At 43.7% G+C, this 14,655-nt stretch overlaps 1 protein-coding gene across 12 annotated transcripts in view; it reads right to left on the bottom strand.

The window, feature by feature from the left end:
* The window catches only part of PTPRM (protein tyrosine phosphatase receptor type M), a 656,058-nt gene that overhangs the window by 73,449 nt on the left and 567,954 nt on the right, over positions 1 to 14,655 (bottom strand). For all 12 annotated transcript variants that reach the window (XM_042239325.2, XM_042239328.2, XM_042239326.2 and 9 more), the window contains one exon: positions 10,277 to 10,364. In XM_042239325.2, coding sequence (XP_042095259.1) covers positions 10,277 to 10,364 — 88 coding nt within the window. The remainder of the gene's footprint in view (positions 1 to 10,276; positions 10,365 to 14,655) is intronic.

The raw sequence follows: 14,655 nt of genomic DNA, 5'->3' as shown, positions 1-14,655 counted from the left end.
ATTTATTGTTGTGACCTGTTAATGGGTGAAAGCCAACATTTCAGCTGGTCCCTCAAGTTCAACCCTCTGCGGGACCATTGTGCTTGATTCCACAGGAGGAACTCTGTGTCAAGTTTCTAGCTTTCCTTCAGGGGTGGGACTTCTCACTCCAGTTCCTGACAGATGGTCACATCATTTTTTGTCCGAGCCTTATAATCAGCCTGGGCTCAATACCTTTGGGCTTTCTTGGTGGCTCAGTGGTAAAGAACCCACCTGCCAATGCACAGATGCTAGTTCGATCCCCTGGAGGAGGAAATGGCAACCCACTCCAGTTATTCTCGCCTGGAGAATTCCATGGACAGAGGAGCCTGGTGGGCTACAGTCCATGGGGTCACAAAGAGTCAGACATGACTTACTGACTAAACAACAAAACCAGTAACATCGCCTTTATCTGGAGAGTGGGGATAAGATGGGTCAGACATGGGCAAAGCTTGGAGGGGCCACGTCCCTCTGCTCTACTCTAAGAGAACACGGGCAGTGGACATGGCTCCAGGGCCGGGGTGCCAGGGGAACCCTTCCTTGTGGTTCCAGGCAAGTTGCTTCATCTCGCTGGGATCTTCTCCCCTGACCTGCAAATGGGGTGTCACAGTGCCTCCGCATGGGATTACTATGAGCATGAAACTAAACCACAGGAAGAGAGGATCGGGGGGGCTGGCATCAAGCGAGTGATGGAGAGTGCCCGCTGTCACCACATGCTGGGGTCAGACGCTTGGGCATCTCTTCTCACCACCTTTACAGTTGCTGCCCGAACTGGGAAGAGTGACCCAGGAATTCTCCTGTGGCGTACATGCTCTAAGAACTAGTATCCTAGAATCCATTTTGCTTAAAACCAGAGGCTCTGGTCCAGAATTGGCCTGGGTCATGGGGAGGGGAGTTCCTGGGGAACAGGGTACATGTGGATGGTCACAGCTCTTGTCTGTGTTGGAAGAGCCAGTGCCCACAAACGATGTCAGAGGGGAGTGCTGAGCAGTTTCCCGGGTAAAGCCATTTGAGCTTCCGAAAAGAAAGATGCTACAATAGGACCAAACCCCACTCTGCTGCAGCCCCTGGGCTTCAGTCAGCTCCTCTGATGGTCAGCTTTACTCCCTGACTTTCCCTAGGCCATGCTTTAAAAGGCAGGCACCGCATCCGAGCCTCTCAAGCTTCTGACCCAGGGCTGTCTCAGAATCTGCTGCGCTCCCTATCAGAATCCCTCCTCTTCCAGGCTTTATTTCCCTGGGAACCTCAGGGAAAGTACTGCCCATTCCCCACGATTTACCGCCTCTGGGCCTCTCAAGTGGTTCTGGAATGTTCTCACTAGGGACTTCGATCTCTGCAAAGACTGCACTCTCATTTCCCATAAACAGAAACTTTGAAATAATTTTCTCACCATCTCCTACTATTCAGTTAACCCCCACAAAGTTTTGTGTCTTTTTTAAACTTCATTGCTATTTCTCCAGTTGTTTTTTTTTTTTTTTTAAAGAAGAACACATGTCAAAGATTTTTACTTACTTAATGACAGAAGCAGGAAGATGTTATAACTGATTCAGGGAGAATTTACACAGCAGATGTAAAGACTATCTGATCCAGTCATCTAGATAGATACATAGAGACCGATCTATACGGGTGTAGAGCTACAGACAGGTAAGTAGAAGTGCTGTGCCATGTTCCTTCAGTTGCGTCTGACTCTTTGTGACCGCATGGACTGTAGCCCAGCAGGCTCCTCTGTCCATGGGATCTTCCCGACCCAGGGATCAAACTCGCATCTCTTATACCTCCTGCACAGGCAGCTGAGTTCTTTACTACTAGTGTCACCTGGGAAGCCCAGGGAGAGTGGGGAGGTATAAATTAGGGATTTGGGGTTAACAGATACACAGTACTATATAAAAATTAAACAAGGACCTGCTGTCTACCACAGGGAACTACATTCAGTATCTTGTAATAACCTATACTGGAAAGCATCTGAAAAAATAGTATATATGCATGTCTAACTGAATCAGTTTGCTGTGTACTTGAAACACTGAACATCAAGTATCTTTCAATAAAAAAAGGAAATTACTCTCTTCTATGAATAAAGGCAATAGCCTTGCAGGAGTCTGGCAATTCACAGCACAACCAGCCCTGTAGGCTTGTTTGGGGACCAGCAGAGCAGGGTAGCACTGAAAACTCCACATACCCACTTTTTGGGGAAGATGAGTTTAGCAAGTTTTAAAGCATAAGCAGGTAAAGGAAATAGGCTGAATGATTCCCAACAACCCCTTCATCTGAATCCCCTGGCATCTACTCAACAGCTTTTCTTTTCCATTCCTGTTTGTGTATAGTGTTGTATAGAGGTTAAGATCACAGACTTTGGAGTAAAACTCTCTGCGTTTGCTCCTAATTCTGTCACTTTCTAGTTTATGCCCTTGGACAGATTATTTAACCTCTGTGCCTCAGTTGCCTCCATTGTAAAATGGAAACAACATAGTGCCCACCTTGTAGTGCTTTTGTTCAGACTGAGTTAATACAAGCCATGTTTTGGTACACAGCTCTGTCACTCGTATCATTACTGCTGTGACTTCCAGACCTGATATTTTCACCTGAACCATTTCATAATTGCCTTCAGATGCCTCCCTCTCCAGTGAATCCATGCCAAGAGCTCCTTTTCCTCTCCTTTCTTTTTATACTTTTTATTTTGTATCGGGGTATAGTCAATTAACAGACAATGTTGTGATAGTTTCAAATGAACAGGGAAGAGACTCAGCCATACCTATACATATATCCATTCTCCCCCAAACTACCCTCCCATCCAGGCTGTCACGTAATACTGAGCAGAGTTCCCTGTGCTATATAGGAGCTTGCTGGGTATCCATGTTAGATATAGCAGTGTACACATGTCCATCCCAAACTCCCCAACTATCCCCTCGCCGCCCCCCCACCCCGCATCCTTCCTCCTGGCAACCATAAGCTCATCCTCTAAGTCTGTGAGTCTGCTTCTGTTTGCAAGTTCATTTCTATCACTTCTTTCTAGATCCCACATATAAGGGATGTCATACGATATTTCTCTCTGTGGGATTTATTTCACTCAGTATGACACTCTCTAGGTCCATCCATGTTGCTGCCAATGGCTTATTTCATGCATTTTTGTGGCCAATATTCCACTGGATCCATGCACCACATCTTCTTTGTCCACTCCTCTGTCGATGGACATTTAGGTTGCTTCCATGTCTTGGCTAAACAGTGCCGCAATGAACATTGGGGTGCATGTATTCTTTCAGATCATGTTTTTCTCTAGATATATGCCCAGGAATAGGCTTGCAGGGTCATATGATAGCCCCAAACTCCTTTCCTAAGACACAATTAATTCTAGCCCCACCCAATTTAAACCATTCACTATCAGCAAAGAATTGATTCTCAGTGATCTTATGAAACAATGGAATCTGAAACGATCACTATAAAAGAGTACTCTAAATTTCTTTACTTAAAACAATCTCTGTGACATAATATAAGTGAAGGAGAGTGAGCTGCAAGCAGCATGTCTCCTAAGAGTCTGTTTTTATGAAATAATCTAATGTACTTGGATGTGTGTATAGGAGCATCGTGAGCAACCAGAGAGATGGGACATCTGCTGGGTGGCAAAATTGGGAGGGATGTTTCTTCTTCCATTTATGATTTTACGCACCACTTCAATTGTCTACATAGTTTGCACTGTCTTAGGAATCAGAAAGAAAACAAGAAAAATCTATTTTTATTGCTCAAAATAAAGCCAGCAACTTCAAGCCATAGAAAAAAGAGATTTGAAGGAAAGAGAAATAAAATGTTAGCAGAATTTGAATGTGCTGGGTGAGGTGTTGGACAATTTCCCCCTCTTTACTGCACACATTTTCTTGACTGTGTACGAATTGTTTTTTTAATTGGAAAAAGAAACCTATTTAGCCATGGATGAATGGAACATGATCAAACTCCAACTAATGTTTATACAATAGCCACAACTCAATGTTACCCCATCCAGAAGGGTGATAAGCTGCCATTTTGAGAAACTCAATCTGCATCAGAGGTCTGTGCCGTTCCTCTAAGTTCTTCCAAAAAAGCCTTTACTACATGAAATAGGGCAAAAAAAAAAAAAAATTTTTTTGGTTAAGAGACAGGTACATTAAGACCTGGTCATAACAAACCATTGCTTACTGCTGAAAAATTATAATCTGCTTGTACTTTCCTGCATGTATGCCTGCAAGAGTGTATCTATGTATGTGTGTATATACTTATGGCATGAGTATATATACGTGTGTATGTGTATACATTATGAGTGTGTATGTATTTAGGTGTGTGTATATACACATGTATTTATGTGTGTTTATATATGTATGTATGGGTGTGTGTGTGTGTATGTGCTCAGTCACATCCAACTCTTTAGAGCTCCATGGACTATAGCTTGCCAGCCTCCTCTGTCCATTGGATTCTCCAGGCAAGAATACTAGAATGGGTTGCCATTTCCTCATTCAAGAGACCTTCCCAACCCAGGGATCGAACCTGCATCTCCTGCATTGGCAGGCGGATTCTTTACCACTGAGCCACCCGGGAAGCCCACGTATGTATGTACTTTTGTGTAAATAAGTCAGTCTTGTGTGTGTATCTGTGTGTACACATGTACACACACATATATACACACCATAGATATGTATATATATGTGTGTTTATGTGTATATATGTCTGTCTGTGTATGCATGTATTTGTGTGTGTGTGTATGACTGCCTTTGCACATCAGAGGCAGGGTAATTAGAGATTTAAAGCAGGTCCCTCAATCCCTAAACCATGTTATTTATGCCCTTTTTATCAAGTAATATTATGTTTAAAACACTTCTATGTAGCTTCAAATATTTTAACATTTTCATATTGAACACGATGGATTTGGGTCACAGCCTTGCAGCTGGAACCAGTAAGTGATTAGATGTTACTGCAGCGGCAGAGATGGCGTCTGTCACTACGATCTTTCATCTCTAACCAGTTCTCCCCTTCTGCTAAATATTGATGACATGTTTAAGGCAAATCGGAATCACAATGATCTAAGTAACATTTGCCCTCTGACAGGAGACTCAAAATTAATTTTAATTATTATTGATTGCTGCAAATAACAGCCTTGCTCTCCCTGTGGTTACATCCTGCCAAGGACGGGTGCTGTACTGGTTTCAAGGTACAAGAGGCAGAGGGGCCGAGGTAACCGAGAGGAAGTGCTGGGCATCCTGCCATCCCTGCCCTCTGCTCCAGTCTGGGGTCTTTGCCACTGCCCATAAGGGGGTGGGGGGCCAAGGTCCAGCCATGTAGGATCTGAGTGAGAAGAAGGAGCTCTGAGCTGAGCGCTGGAGGCTCCGTGCCGAGCTTCACTCCGGCTGCGGGTTTTGTGTTGCTCACTTCTTAGTCTTGCCTTGTGCCTGACTCTTTTAAACTGAGACCCTCTGTCAGGGATGCCTACTCTTTTCAGGCTCCTGGCAGATCCCCTGACTCTAATTTTATTTTGCCTAATTTTCCTAGAATTTACCCTTTTCTACACAGGTTTGGTGGGTATGTTTCTGTCTTACTCTCATCTGCTGGATTTTTGATGCTGGATGCTTTGCCAGTGAGTCTTACCCCTTTAAACTCACCTCCAACTCTCTCTCTCCTCCCTTTGCTTGCTTTTACACCTAACCTGGATAGCGACAGTAGCATGTCCCTCAGAAGTGACACAGGAATTGTTGGGGTCGCTCCATTAGCAGGAAGAAGCATGCTGATTTAAGACAAAGTCCTGGGGATGTGCAGCCCGTTGCATGGGCCACAGAGACGGAGACAAGACTGCTGGTAAAGACCTGGGCGGGACAGACCAGGTCTCACTGTCCTCACTGTCCTCACTGTCCTCTTAGTCACCTCATAAAGCACGGGAACCCCGAGTCCAGATGAAAAAAGGGCCCCTCTTCACGTGAGTCGAGGGTCCCCCACTGTCAGGGCTGCACCCCCTTCCCTCCCCCACCCACCTCAAGCAGCTGTGGGCAACTTCAAAGCAGCTTTGGACTACTCCCCACCTTGGACATCCCCGTCCTCCTTGTACTAGGCCCCTAGCCGGCACTGCGCATGCCCCGCCCCCCCCCCCCCATGACACATGCTCCTTCGCACGTGCCAGTGCTTTCGTCTCAGTAGCTCTCACTATTAAAGCCCCTCCAGGCTGGGCCCAAGGCCCTGCACGCCCTCCATGCTTCCTCCACAGACAAGCTGACAAGCACCAGTCCTTTGCCTGAAGATTGGCTACTTTGCATCTCTTTCGGGTTCCAGGCCTGTCCATATAGCTGCCTACTTGAATCCCATCTGAATATGTCAAAGGCAGGACAATATGTGTTTGGATTAAACTCACAAGCTTTCCATGCTACCCCTGAGCTCCAAGTCACTTTCCCTTCCAGGGTGACACATCTTGTAAATGGCCCGTACTTCCATCTGTCTATCTGCTTGCTCACCCATTCTCCATCCACCCAAGTCAGGAATACAGGAGCTGCTTCTGAGTCCATGCCTTCCTTGAAGCTCTCTATTTCTTCTATCATAGCATGTCGTATCATATCATATCCTCATCCTACCATTTATCTACACATCCATCCACTATTCTATCATCTGTTCAGTAGAAGTATAGTTGATTTACAATATTATATTACTTTCGGTATATAAAATAGAGATAGTGAATCAATAATTTTTATAGCTTATACTCCATTGAAGCTTACTATCAAATATTGGCTGTATTCCTTGTGCTGTATGTGACATCCTTGTAGTTTATTTATTTTATACTTAGTAGTAGATACCTCCCAATTCTCTACCCTGTCCTGCACCTCCCTCCTTCCTCACCCGCACCCCATAGGTTGTTCTGTGTATCTGCGAGTCTGCTGCTGTTTTGTTATATTCGTTTGTTTTATTTTTTAGATTCTACACATAAGTGAAAATTTACTGCATTTTCCTTTCTGACTTATTTCATTTAGCCAAATACCCTCTAGGTCCATCCAAGTGGCTGCAAATGGCAGAGTTTCATTCTTTTCTTCTGCCTTGCATCTTATTTTCTCAATTGTAATTGTTACTTACAATTAAGAACTGCTGATTTGTGTTATCATAAAAATAAAAAACTTTTAAATTTGACTCTTTGTGAATTCTCCAGGCCAGAATACTGGAGTGGGTAGCCTTTCCCTTCTCCAGGGGATCTTCCCAACCTAGGGATCAAACCCAGGTCTCCCACATTGCAGGTGGTAGATTCTTTACCAGCTGAGCCACAAGGGAAACCCAAGAATACTGGAGTGGGTAACTTATCCCTTCTCTAGCAGATCTTCCCAACCCAGGAACTGAACCAGGGTCTCTTGCACTACAGGCATATTCTTTACCAACTGAGCTCTCAGGGAAACCCGATTTAAAAATTAAAAAAGATAAAAAATAAAATAAAAATTAAAGAAGAGTGGAATGAAAAAAAGAACTGCTGAGAGTATTAGGAGGGCTCTGCTTGTGTGTCTGTATGCATGTGTCTGTGTGTGTCAATGGTGGAGGGAGTATTCGTTTATACTTGGAAGGGCTAGCTCAGCAAAAGTGTTGTGTAAATAAGGGAAAAGTTCAACTTACTTAAGAACAACAGCCAATAAACAGTTTTTAAGCACCATTAAAACCATTTTATATGCAAACCCTGTTGCAAAACAATGAATGTGATCATTAAAGCACTTTTATGTTCTCTGAAAAGCAATAACAAGAATCTCCAGGACCTGTTCCCTGAATCCCCCAATTCCTCATCCTAGTTAGTGCACTATTCCCAAAGCCTGGGCTCCCTGGAGCAGGCTTCCCAGCCAGGGAAACCGAGTTTTCTACAATCACAGGATTTCTTAGGGTGAAAGGGAGATGTAATACTCTTCTCTATGCCTTGAAAGAAACAACCAGTATGAGCACATACATTAGGGTGATTTAGGGAAATATTTTTATTCTTCAAGTTCTTCTACAACACTAACAATATCAAAGATTCATTTTTGCTATAATTAAAAACATGTGTGTTAGTTGCTCAATCATGTCTGACTCTTTTGCGACCCCATGGACTGTAGCCCAGCAGGCTCCTCTATCCATGGGATTCTCCAGGCAAGAATACTGGAGTGGGTTGCCATTTCCTTCTCCAGGGGATCTTCTGAACTCAGGGATCGAACCCAGGTCTCCAGCATTGCAGACGGATTCTTCGCTGCCCCCCAGTGAGACAGTGCTCAGATGTGAGCTCCAGCACCAGACTGGACAAAGTGGGGGGCACCAGGACGGTTCTGGTATTTAAGCCAGGAGTGGTGGTATTTCTGCAACCCATACACGGTGTCAGACTCCTGCTGTGTAGCTGGGATGGATAAACAGTAGCATCTAAAAATCAGCAAACCCTATTTTGGGAGCCCTAATAATCTTTTGGTGGTCTAAGATGGTTAATGTCTCAGAATGTGCCAGTGTAGATGCTTACAGACAATTATATAAACAACCAGACAGTTCTAGAGGGATTCTTTTAGAAAGCAACAAAAAACTAGAGGAAAAGGTAACCATTTGTAACTATAAGGAAACAGCAACCCACTCCAGTATTCTTGCCCAGGAAATCCCATGGACAGAGGAGCCCGGTGGGCTACAGTCCAAGGGGTCACAAAAGAGTTGGAGATGACTTAGTGACTGAACAAGAACAAGAAGGAGGATGAACTTGTAGGACATTATTATGCTGAGTGAAATAAACCAGACGCAGAAAGAAAACGCCAGCATGATCTCATCTGTATATGCAATCTAAAAAATGTCAAATCTATAGAAACAGAGAGTAGAAGGGTCATTACCAGGAGCTTGGGAGGTGGGGGAATGGCTCTGATGGGGGTTGCTGGTCAAAGGGGACAGAGTGACAGCCACACAGGATGACTAAATCTAGACAGGAAATGTACAGCATGATGATGAGGGTTACTAACACTGTGCTGAATCCAGAAATTTGTCAAGAGAGTAAATTTCAGGTGCTTTCATCACACATGAAACATGACAACTATGCGAGGAGACGATACTGTACTTCACTAGCTTGACTACAGTCATCATTTTGCTATTCAGAGACGTGTCAGGCATCATAGTGTGGCCTTCCCGGGTGGCTCAGTGGTAAAGAATCCACCTGCAAGGTAGGACCCGCAGGAGACTCAAGTTTGATCCCTGGGTCTGGAAGATCCCCTGGAGAAGGGAATGGCAACCCACTCCAGGATTCTTGCCTGGAGAATTCCATGGATAGAAGAACCTGGTGGGCTACCATCCATGCGATTGAAAAGAGTTGGACACGACTTAGCACATTCACAGCAGCAGTAGATGCTGCTACAGGATCTCAGCCGTCCCACCAAGAAACGTTAACTCAGGCAGGTGAAATCTAACCGCATTTACACAAACAAGCAAGCTAATACACGGCTCCCTGGGACTACCAGAACCTTTCAAATTTGTTGTCTTATAAGTAATAAGGCTGGATGGGCTAGGTGCTCTGTATTTCACACTGTTACTGTTTGTTCTTTAACATATCTTTAGAAATAGCATTAATTCTGTGAGTACCCTGTCGGTACTCGTGTGGCTTTGAGCAGTGCAATGCAAGGATGGATGGCTTCAGCCCTGGAAGAGGGAAGCTCATCAATCTACCAGGCCTCTCCACATCGTTACGGAACATTAATGAGGCTGGGCTCAATTTAAGAACCGACTGAGACATTATGGATTGGTGGCATTCCGCTTCATGGGAACTGGGAATTTCTGAGTGATCATCTCAGCTCCGTTGCTAATGAGTGTTGTGATACGGGGACGATCATTTAACTTCTGCATTTCAGTTTCCTGTCCTCAAAACGGGGCTGTTACTGACCTCCTTACCCCAAGTGTCCCAGGATTAATGAGCTCGTGTCTGCCGAGAGTCCCGAGCTCCTGGCATCGAGGCATGCTTCGAGTTATTTCTATTCCTTCCCAAGAAACAGCTGGGAATGATCAGATCTGTTTTGTTTACTCCTTCCAGAATGCATTTTCTTAGCATTTGCACATCACCTAGGTTACCCAAACCTTATATCTAAAAGTAAAACCAGTGCCACAGCAAGACACATGGACGTAGCGGGGGTATTTAGGTAGCTTTTCTTTTCCTTAAGGAGAAGCATCACACCAGCTTTTCCGGCGAGATGAAGGCAGTAATTGCACTGCAAATTCTCGCCGCATGAGGCCGGGGGTCAATCTTCGCAGATGCGAAAAGAAAGTTACATCACAGCGCAATGATGCTGTCAACACTCACAGGCAATAATATTCCCATATCTGTTCTTCATTCTGTTTTCATCTTTCTTAGCAGAGTCCCATGGTGCAGACTGCCCTTCAAAGAAGCTCTGGAAGAAAGAGAAAAGTGACATGACGAATTACAATTCGGTGCAGTAAACAAACACAGGGATTTTAACGACGGAGGGTGTTGTTAAAAAATGTACGAGGGTCAAGGAAGGAAAAGAATGTTCACAGGAAAGAGATAATGGATTATTAAACTACTTTATATATTAAATATTTAATTTAGTTTTTTTGTTTTCTTTTAGTTAAAATGTTACAAATATGGATGGGGACTGAAGAATAAGCCCCAATTCATCTGTATGATGTATTAAAAATGGCTGGGTATTTATCTCTGTTCTTTCAACTTCTTAATTATGTCATCATCCTTCAGTGTTCTCCTATGAGATATAAAGATATCATTTTTCTTCCCAATTGCAAACTGAAAGATTTATTTTTGGTTAAAATTGAAAGTAGGTAAGCTAAGACTTCACAACTTCAAGCTTAAAAATCCTCTAAGAACTTCTGCTAGAGTTTTCCCTTCATTTTCAATGGAGCTTAGATGTCCATTTATTTAAGGATTTGGCATTATTAAGCCCAGGGTCTTTAATCTTCCAGTTGGTAGTCAGATATACGTTTTTCCATTCAAGTTATGATGAAAATGTCCTCTGCTATCAGCTGACATGTGAAAAAAAATCTGGGATTTTAGTTTCCACTTTAGTCCACATTCTGCTTCACCTTCGCGTGGTCAACGCTGTAAGGAAGAGCTGGGAAGAAGGACAGCAGCAAGCAGCATTTGGTGACCCGGATCTGTTGTTTCTCCTGCACCTACGTTTACATTTCTGGCAGCAACTGGGAAAGAAGATACGAGCAGGAGGAAGACATGCAGGCAAAGCAGGTGCCTGAAAGCATCGTCCTGACACATCCTGGGGCCAGAGAACGTGCTGCCAGGAACGCACATCCTCAAACACACCCCAGGGCGGCTTCCCAACTTCCCTCTTTAGAACAGAAAGCTCCTTTCTGCTCCCTTAATCTCCACCCCCACAGAGCACTTGGCCATCTTGGCTATTTACACCAGTAGCCACTATTAAGTGATCAGTCTGGGGTTCAACGGAAACAATTTATGATCCCTTTTCATGGGTCCAGTTGAACTGCTCCTTAGTATGACTGGGGTGGGGACGCATCTGCTCACAGACCCCATGGGAAACAGTTTTTAGTGATGGCTGATTTAGATATGGTCTTAATTTTTGCAGTAAAATTAACTGCAAGGTGACTAGTGATATACATTCTTTTTATGTTTTTTTTTCCATTATGGTTTATCTCAGAATATTGAATCTATTAATAGTTCCCTGTGTTATATGGTACGACCTTGTTGTTTATTCATTCTGTACACAACAGTTTGCATCTGCTAACTCCAAACTCCCAGTTCATCCCTCCCCAATCCCAATACACTTAGTATAATCCCTAGTTGCATTTGCCTTGCTACAGATGACATTATTTAGTTCTTTTTTAATGACTGAGTAGTATTCCATCACACACACACACACACACACACACACACACACACACACACATTTTCTTTATCCATTCATCTGTTGATGGACATGTAGGCTGTTTCAATGTCTTGGCTACTATAAATAGTGCTGCTATGAACATAGGGGGTGCATGTATCTTTTTAAATTATAGTAGTTTTGTCTAGGTATATGCCCAGGTATATGCTGGTTAATATGGTAGTTCTATTTTTAGTTTTCTGAGGAACCTCCATACTGTTTTCCAAAGCAGTTGCACCAACTTACATTCGCATCAATATTAAATTGCCCATCTAAAATTAAGGTAAGATACCTTAGTCATAGTCATTGTTGACACCTCGTTATCTTAATAGTTTTTACACTGTATTTTATCATTTTGAAAAAATCATGGAGGCAGACCAGGATTAGATGAACTACGCACTAAGAGCTGCATTAACAGATTCAGAGATTCAGGAAGAGAAGGGGTGGCAGAGGATGAGATGACTGGATGGCATCACAGACTCAATGCACAGAACTCTGAACAAACTCTGGGAAATGGTGAAGGACAGGGATGCCTGGAGTGCTGCAGTCCATGGGGTGGAAAAGAGGCAGATATGACTTATCAGCTGAATAACAGCAACAGATTCCCAATGTACACTGCTACTGAAGGGTAAGATGCCATGCAATGCAGGGCAAAAACAAGAAAAAACATTTTAAGGGTTATTAATAAATTAAATCAATAATGATACAGTAAAACCACTAGTTAATTCCATCTAGAACAAGACCATTATAGGATAAAGGATTTATTCAGACATGTAACTTCTATTCCTCCATAAAATATGCATTTAAAATAGCTTCAGGGATTTAAAAGTCATCCTCTTTTTCTGAATTGTGTCATTGTTATTCTATGAGTGACAGTTATTTTACCGTTGAGTAATGACTATTATTTGACTTCCCTTATGACATTTTAATTCTATTAATACTTTGAGTCTGTCGCGATGTAATTACCAATTTCATTCCCCTCTGCCTTCTCCACACGTGTGAAACTTTCCAGACTTTGTCTTTTTCATGGGAAGAGGAAGAAGGGACCTGATTCTGGGAAAGACCTGGGTATCTTCCAGTAGATCCCTGGGTACTAGTTAACTCACCAGAGGATAAGAGATAGATAGGAGGGGGGCAACTATGGCGCAGGGAGGGGTCACTGGCTCCATGAGTACAAGGAGATGATCTTGGGCCATGGGAGGCAATGCCACCCTGAGTCACTAGTGCCAGCTCCTTCTCACTCTTGACAGACAGATGCTCTCCTGTGGAGATGGTGCTCACATCACAGTTGTGTTTCTTTAGCATTTGTGGTGATCACAGGAGTTCCAATAGCCCTTGCTTTTAAAAAAAGTTATTTAAAACATTTTCTTTTATATTGGAGTATAGTGGTGTGCTATAGTCCATGGGTTCACAAAGAGTCGGACACGACTGGGCAACTGGATAACAGCAACAGCGTAGCTGATTTAGCAATACTGTGTTGGTTTCAGGTGTACAGCAAAGTGATTCAGTCACACATAAACATATGCCTGTTCTTTTAAAAATTCTTTCCCTCATTTTCCCGTTTATCAGAACATTGAGCAGAGTTCCCTGCGCTATATGGTTGGTCCTTGCGGATTATCTATTTCAAATGCAGCAGTGTGTACATGTCAATCCCAAACTCCCAATCTATACCCCACCCCCTTCACCCCTGGTAACCATAAATTCTCATTCTCTAAGTCTGTGAATCTAAAAAAGTTATCTTAATTTGGCTGTTTTCGTGTACCTGGTGACCAGGAAACGTAAAAGCAATGAGATGATAACCAATCTCCCTGCACTTGAGCTCTGCGTGTTTTTATGAGGGTGGGGCCCATGCTCTCCATCTCCCAGCACTGACCACACGGGCGGGGGTATCGATAAGTAAGCAGGATGAAGAGTCCATTGCTTGACTAATCTTCATGAGAGCGGCAGCCACGGAGGACTGCTATGTTGAGGATAGGAGAAACAGGGAGACTTTACCACAGACCAGCTTATCATGGACCAGCCCGGGCCAGACCTCAGTGCTTCCTGACTCTAAATCCCTGGCTCTTCTGGGCGCCCCTCCCAACAAGGACTTTGGAGGGGACAGCAATTAAATCCACACATGGCCAAGGACCGCTTTCCAATCTAGGTCATATCTCCTTGTCTCTAAATCAAGGTTTACAACAAGAGAATATTAGAGATGTTGGATTGCTTCCCCAAAACAGGAAATTTTAACTCCAGGTATAATGTGATTGTCACGGGGAAGGGACAGCAGGAGTGAGACAGCAGAAGTGAGAGTTCTTGCCACGAACCTTCCAGCTTCCTATCCAGGAATAATATGAATAAGTTTAAGCGGCAAGATGTATTTTCTTTAAACAAAAGCAAAACAAAGCAAAACAAAAAGCTGCTTCAAGGAAACGATTAGATGACTGGTGCCACCCATGGTCTTCTAACTCGTGGATTTGCTGACCGGGTCTAGCTGCTACTGCTGCTGCTAAGTCACTTCAGTAGTGTCCGACTCTGTGCGACCCCATAGACAGCAGCCCACCAGGCTCTCCCGTCCCTGGGATTCTCCAGGCAAGAACACTGGAGTGGGGTGCCATTGGCTTCTCCGCCGGGTCTAGCATATTCTGGCACAGTTTTGCTTCCGATTACACAGCCAATCTCCCCCGGAATTCACTCATGATGAAAACCATCTGTTCTTGTCTTTGGGTTGTAACATCAGTAATATATCTAATGCGGAAGTCAGAGAGGAAAAAAAGACTTTCTAGATTGATAACTTGGCCTTGTTTCTTTTTGTTATGGAGATTATCAT

The sequence above is a fragment of the Ovis aries genome, chromosome 23 (assembly GCF_016772045.2).
Source record: "Ovis aries strain OAR_USU_Benz2616 breed Rambouillet chromosome 23, ARS-UI_Ramb_v3.0, whole genome shotgun sequence".
Classification (NCBI taxonomy): Eukaryota; Metazoa; Chordata; class Mammalia; order Artiodactyla; family Bovidae; genus Ovis; species Ovis aries.
This window is presented reverse-complemented; position numbering and strand designations above follow the sequence as displayed.